The 6,000-nt window shown below is 53.3% G+C and overlaps 1 protein-coding gene across 15 annotated transcripts in view; it reads right to left on the bottom strand.

Annotated features, from left to right (window-relative positions):
- Nucleotides 1–534: 534 nt before the first annotated feature.
- Nucleotides 535–6,000, bottom strand: part of TBC1D5 (TBC1 domain family member 5) — a 431,389-nt gene continuing 425,923 nt past the window's right edge. For all 15 annotated transcript variants that reach the window (XM_006770168.2, XM_015568088.1, XM_015568082.1 and 12 more), the window contains one exon: nucleotides 535–3,578. In XM_006770168.2, the coding sequence (XP_006770231.1) occupies nucleotides 3,276–3,578 (303 nt within the window). In that variant the 3' untranslated portion in view covers nucleotides 535–3,275. The remainder of the gene's footprint in view (nucleotides 3,579–6,000) is intronic.

Below are 6,000 nucleotides of genomic sequence, written 5' to 3'. Positions count from 1 at the left end.
TGGTGTCAGTGAGACCCCCCCAGGACAAACTTGGGGCGGAGTGTGGGGAGGGGGAAATCTTTCCCCCCCCCCCCCCCCAAATGGCCTCTGAGACCAGCAGGCTGAGCAGAGCTGCTGCAGGGTCCATGGCCAGGCCTCCAGGGCCCAGGTCAGTGGGACAGTGGGGCTGCACGGCCTCGGGGGCTCTATGGGACCGAGCACCACCTATGACACTGTCCTGCACTTCGCCACGTGTCCCTGTTCTGCGTGCTTTAAGCGAGTTGCCGTGTTTAATCCTCAGCACACCCTGGGAAGTAGGCGATTTAGGGTTAGCCATGTGCAGAGAAAGAGGCTGGGGCCCCAGAGGTTAAGCAACTTGCCTCACTTGGAGAGAAAGGGATGGGAGCTGGGTGCGAGCCCTGAGTCAGGCCCGGATACCCCGGCCCTGCGCGGTGGTGTGGGCGCCGCCCCGCCTGCTGGGCACCCACGGCACCAGTGGGTGAGGCCAGGCCAGCATCCTGTGCCCCGACCCCGCCTGGAACAAGTCAAGCTGCGTTCTCATTCCACATTAGCCTTTTATTATAACCATAGGGAATGGGATCACTTTGCCAACAGGATAAGTCATTTCTGAGTCAGTACGAGTTATAGCGTAAAGATGAATGAGAAAAAAGCAACAGATATAAACGGCATGACTGAGTACCTATAAATCAAACCAACTGTGCCACTGTGAGAAAATTATTATGACAACTTTTACATTAAAGTGGTTCAATCCTGTTTATAGGAACCTTATATCTCATTTTAACACGATAAAAAGAGCTTCTGAAAGGAATACTGAGGAAGGGTTTTGGCCTGAGAGAAGGAAGCCTGGCTTGCCAGCTGCTGCCCCAATTCATCTGGCCGCCTCTCCCGCCCCACGGACCCAGGCCCTGTGCGGGGCCGGGGTAGATGCACATCTGCGGGAGGAGGATGGCGCGGCTGTGGCGGGCTCCACAGGACAGCCACTCCGCGTGGGGGAGCAAGTCCTCCATCCACTCTTGTTCTGTAATGACCCCTGGGGTGGCTTTTAAAGAAACAATACAATAGAAACAAAAAGAATAAACTTGGGTCCGTTCTGGCAGGTTATCATTAGAAGACAACAGAACTGCCACAGAATTTTGTAACTGTTTGTCATCTACTTCTGGTTAATGGTGAACAATCACCCCCCCCCCCCCCCCAACAATGTACGAGACCCTGCTCAGTTGTATGCAGGGGAGGCTGGGTTTACTGTTAGTCACATTTGTTCTCACCGACTGCCGTGAGCGGAGGCTACTCGCAGGAGGCCATCTCCGGAGAGTCCAGTATAACGAAGAGTTCGGAGTCTGTATGACCCCTTGGCAGCCACACAAGGTGAGGCAAGGTCATAACGACTTCCTTTCCCTAAGCTGTAACTCCACGGGCAAGGTCCACATGTAACCTCACTCAGATTCCTCACCGATCCGAGAGGAATGCATGAACACAGGGAGGGGCATGTATAAAAAAGGTAGATGACATTGAGAATTAATCTAAGCTTTATGTATATAAAATTTAACTGCTGATGATCAAAACACAAGAGGGCTGCAATGATTATCACATTTGTTAAAGAAAAAAAATATATATTCGGGATTTTAAAATTGTGCCATTATACCTAAGTACCTGATGAAATAATAAAAAGAAACATAAATTCTTTAATAGCACTGTAACTAATAAAAATGCAAACAATGCTCAATTATGAAGAATAAAAACAAGTCACTTAAAAAAGGTAAGACCCCATAAACCTACGGGAGTTCGAGGGTGGCTATGTCTGCACCTCCCCTCCCCATGGGTTTCCTTCCTCTGAGGCGTGAGCAGTTTGTTGGGGCCACAGAAGCAATGCCTCTGAGGGACCCCGATGCCTCTCTGGTGGCACCGACATGGAAGCCCGGAATGGAGGACCCGCCTGCGTCTGGCAGGGCTGAGGTCTCAGTGACCCTGACGTAGGCAGCAGCCCAGAGCTGCACGGAGGGGCGGTGTCCGGTGGCCGCTGTGGGGCCAGTGACACTGCTATCATGACTGGCTCTCAGGCAGAAGAAATGCTGAAAGCAAGCAGACGACCCTGCTCTGCCGCCAGGAGACAGCCAGCTCCACGGGCCCAGCGGGGACAGCGCCGCCCTCTAGAACCTTCCCAGCCAGGTCCTGCACAGCGGCAAGGCCCCTCACCGCGGGACCTCGGGGGCTCAGGAAGTATCAAGGGGACACTGGCAGCAACCTACTCAGCGAGTCACCCCCACAGGCGCTGAGCGGACCACGCAGGCCGGGCCGTGCTAATCAGCGCATCTCACCACCTGGAGTACCATTCACCCTGCAGGCTGTGTGCTAGGAGATGTCCCTGCTAGAGTTTAAGGACTAACTGCAGAGCCATCAGAAGCCCCTCTGGCTCGCGAGTCCACCATTTTCTGGGGCGGGAGTGGGAGGGCCTGCCGTCACATTTGTGTAGAGGAATCATGGTCGCAGTGGCGGGATGGAACGGGCGTCTGTTGCCAGGAAAGCACCCACTGCCAGAGGCCTCGCCATCTCAGAGGAGGAGCCCGGAGAGCCAGTCCCCACGGCAGGCCTGCTCACAGTGACCTTGTTTTCACAGGTGAAGCATGATTGTGTGAGGAGGGCAGGGATGGCCAGAGGGATCTGGCTGGAGGCCTGGAAACGATCCTTTAACAATGAAAAAACCTAAACTCGTCACACCTAATTGAGCCATGAGTTCAGACCCCGTTTCTAAAGATCACCGGAACTACTGAGGGGTCAGTAATGTTTTCTTCCAGCCCCGGGACCCCGGTCCCTTTCTGGTGCATCGGGCTTTGTCGTACGAGAGCCCAGGGGAGAAATGAAATCGGCTGAGACAGCTTTCCAGAGAGAGTGTGTCCTTGCTATCAATCACCTTTCTCTCCCGGATGCTCTGAGGGAGGGAAGACTGGAAACCAACTCTTCTTCCTTCTGGGTATAAGAGGTGGAGTTGCCACACCATCACTGGGGAGCACAGAACAGTGTGGAACTGGACCCTTAACCCAGCTCTACCTCAGGGAGGAGAGGGGAGGGGTCAGTGAAGAGCCTAAAGCCCTGTCTGCATCCTGGTGACCATCAGTCTGTATGCTCTGCGGTGCCGTTTGCTTTTCTCTGAAGGTTCTGATGGGTGGCTCTGATGCCACATTGCATGCTGGGAAAGAAGCGCTGGTTTCAGAGGGGTCTCCGCTGGGGGGCCCTCAGCTGGGCCTTGAGGCTGCTGAGGGGGGCGGCTGGGCTCTGTGTCAGATGTCCAGGGGGCTCACAATGGTGAAGCCAGAGTCCTTGCTGTTGCTGCTGCTGTCGTCGTCGGGGCTGGAGCTGGGGTTGCTGGAGGAGGCCGAGGCCGGGCCCATCAGAGGGTCGGAGAACACCAGCGGGAAGCGGGCCAGACCCTCGCCCTTCCCCGATGTGCTTCTGAGGGTGCGGAGCGGCTGGGCCTGGCCGGAGAGGGGCGCCCTGGCACTGCCTCCCCCGTCCTCTTTGGAAACCAGGATGAAGTCCTCCGAGCTCCCTTCATCCGCGTGCACGGGCGCTTCCGAAGAGGCCTGTGGAGCACAGTCAGGAGCACAGGGATGAGACAGACACCAGAGGACCAGAGAGCTGAGCGGGGCCCAGGAGCTGGGTGCGCTCCACAGGAAACTGGCCCCTCGCCCTGTGCTATTTCTTGGAAAGACACCGGTGCTCCCTCTCTGAAGCTGGATGCTGGTTCCCGGGGGAACCCAATGGACCAGCTCGGAGGCTGTTGGGAGGGCGGCTCGGGAAGCAGCCAGCAGGCTACAGGCAGAGTCCTATCCGCTTCTCGTGGCACCTGCCATGCAAGTCACTCATCCTCCTCAGCGTTAACCCCTCACCTGAGAGTGGGGATAAGGACAGCGTCTTGTTCCCAGTGTGTGGTCACCGAGCTGTGAGATGTGAGCTACGGGATGTGAATCGCACAGGACTGGCTCCCTAACTACGCCCAGGTCCGGAGGGACGGCCACCTGCTTGAGGACAGCCCTAGGAGGGCCCAGGGCACTTGGTCTCAGCCAGCGCCTCCTGGGAAAGCACCTGGGGGCCCTGGGACAGTGTGGTAACTGGTAGGTTCTACGAACATGAAAAACAGGCGTGGAAGTGCAAAGCATATGCCCAAAAGCAGAGAGATGGGATTGCTTTGCAATTGTTCTCCTTTCTTTCTGAGCAATGATGACTAGCGTTTAGTTTTTTAGCAAAAGATGACATTCATGAACATCAGTAAATGTTTTGAGCTAAGACCAGAGATGGAAGGAGAGCCAGTCTAATCAAACATGTTCCAAAGCCAACCTGGCAGAAAGCGCACCTACCCTGGTGCTGATGGGAGCTTATATTATGCCCACACCTGCTCTCCCACCTGCCTGCCCACTGCCCCCACAGTGTGGGTAGGGACTGGTACAGGGGGATGAAGTCTAATGAGATGTAGAGCCCCCTGGCTGGAAGGGCTCCCCTAGGTCCTCTGGCCTCAAGACTGGCATGGCCAAGGCCACCTGTGAGCTGTGGGCAGAGCCTGGACAGGTAGCCAGCAACGCTTCTAAGGGAAATCTGGGCCCAACTGAAATGCCCCTCTTTGAATCTCCTGTTCTCCTTGGTGACATGGGGTGGGGGTGCAGGGTGAGTGGCCCCTCTCTGAATCTCCTGTTCTCCTTGGTGACATGGGGTGGGGGTGCAGGGTGAGTGGCCCCTCTCTGACTCTCCTGTTCTCCTTGGTGACATGGGGTGGGGGTGCAGCGTGAGTGGCCCCTCTCTGAATCTCCTGTTCTCCTTGGTGACATGGGGTGGGGGTGCAGCGTGAGTGGCCCCTCTCTGAATCACCTGTTCTCCTTGGTGACATGGGGTGGGGTGCAGGGTGAGTGGCCCCTCTCTGAATCTCCTGTTCTCCTTGGTGACATGGGGTGGGGGTGCAGGGTGAGTGGCTAAATCATGGTTCAGGTGGCTCCTCCTGACATTTGTCTCCCTTTAAGACACCCAATTGGAGGACAGAAACCGGATTTGCCTTTAAAACTACAGTGTTGGAAGAACAGGCCTTGAGGTTCTTGAAGCTGTTTATATCCCATCAACATATTCGTTCTTTCAAAACGCAAGAGAGCACAGCAGATGGCACTCTGTAGATGCAATGTGATCACGTATGGCACTAGGGCAGTTTGGTAGAGAAAGACTGTCCTTTCATCCCAGTACTGTCCCTCTGCTCAAGGTGCCCCTGCTCGGGGCTGTGTCGCTAGGAGGGATGTCTGAGTGGGGCTAGTCCTCCCACACGTGTGCACATGGACCTGAACCATGACCTCCTAGCTCCCATGTGGGGACACTTTGTTCGTATGACCATTGTCCTGCACTGTAAACTGAAAACTTGTGCTGGTAACAGGTAGGTTCTTACAAATATGAAAACCAGGAATGACAACTGCAAAGTATAATGAAGTTCTCGATTTAGCAAATTCATGACTGTTTGAAAAGTCTTTTTCTGTAGCATTTTTACACATTCAACTAAAACAACCACACTATGTTTTTTTAATAAAATGGCCAATTAAAATTGGTTGGGGCTCAACAAAATTTGAATAAATAATTATTGAAAAATTAAACATCTGTGCAGGGAGAGAGAATTAGGACAAACTAATCAAGTTAAACTTGCAACTTTAATGTATTCATGTGGCTACAATGCAGACTCAAAATGCTCCATGAAAACTTCCCTTAGAGCTGGTGAAATTAACCACACAGGGTTCTCTCATCTTGAAGAGTACTCTTAAAACTAAAGAACTCCTGTTCTAATGTATCATTTTGCTTTTTTAAAATCATAAAAAATAAATAATTTACAAGCATCTGGTTGCTAGTTTTTGAGAAAGTGACTTAGATGAGATTTTGCTAATGTTCATTTTTCAAGCTGAGCTTTGTAAGCCATTTGAAAAGAATATTATTAGGGATTTTCAGTCCTGTCAGATGATGACAGTGAGGCGGCAGCGCGGA

The sequence above is a fragment of the Myotis davidii genome, unplaced genomic scaffold (genome assembly GCF_000327345.1).
Source record: "Myotis davidii unplaced genomic scaffold, ASM32734v1 scaffold962, whole genome shotgun sequence".
In the NCBI taxonomy this organism is placed as follows: domain Eukaryota; kingdom Metazoa; phylum Chordata; class Mammalia; order Chiroptera; family Vespertilionidae; genus Myotis; species Myotis davidii.
Note: the sequence above shows the minus strand (reverse complement) of the source record. Positions and strands in the feature narration are given on the sequence as shown.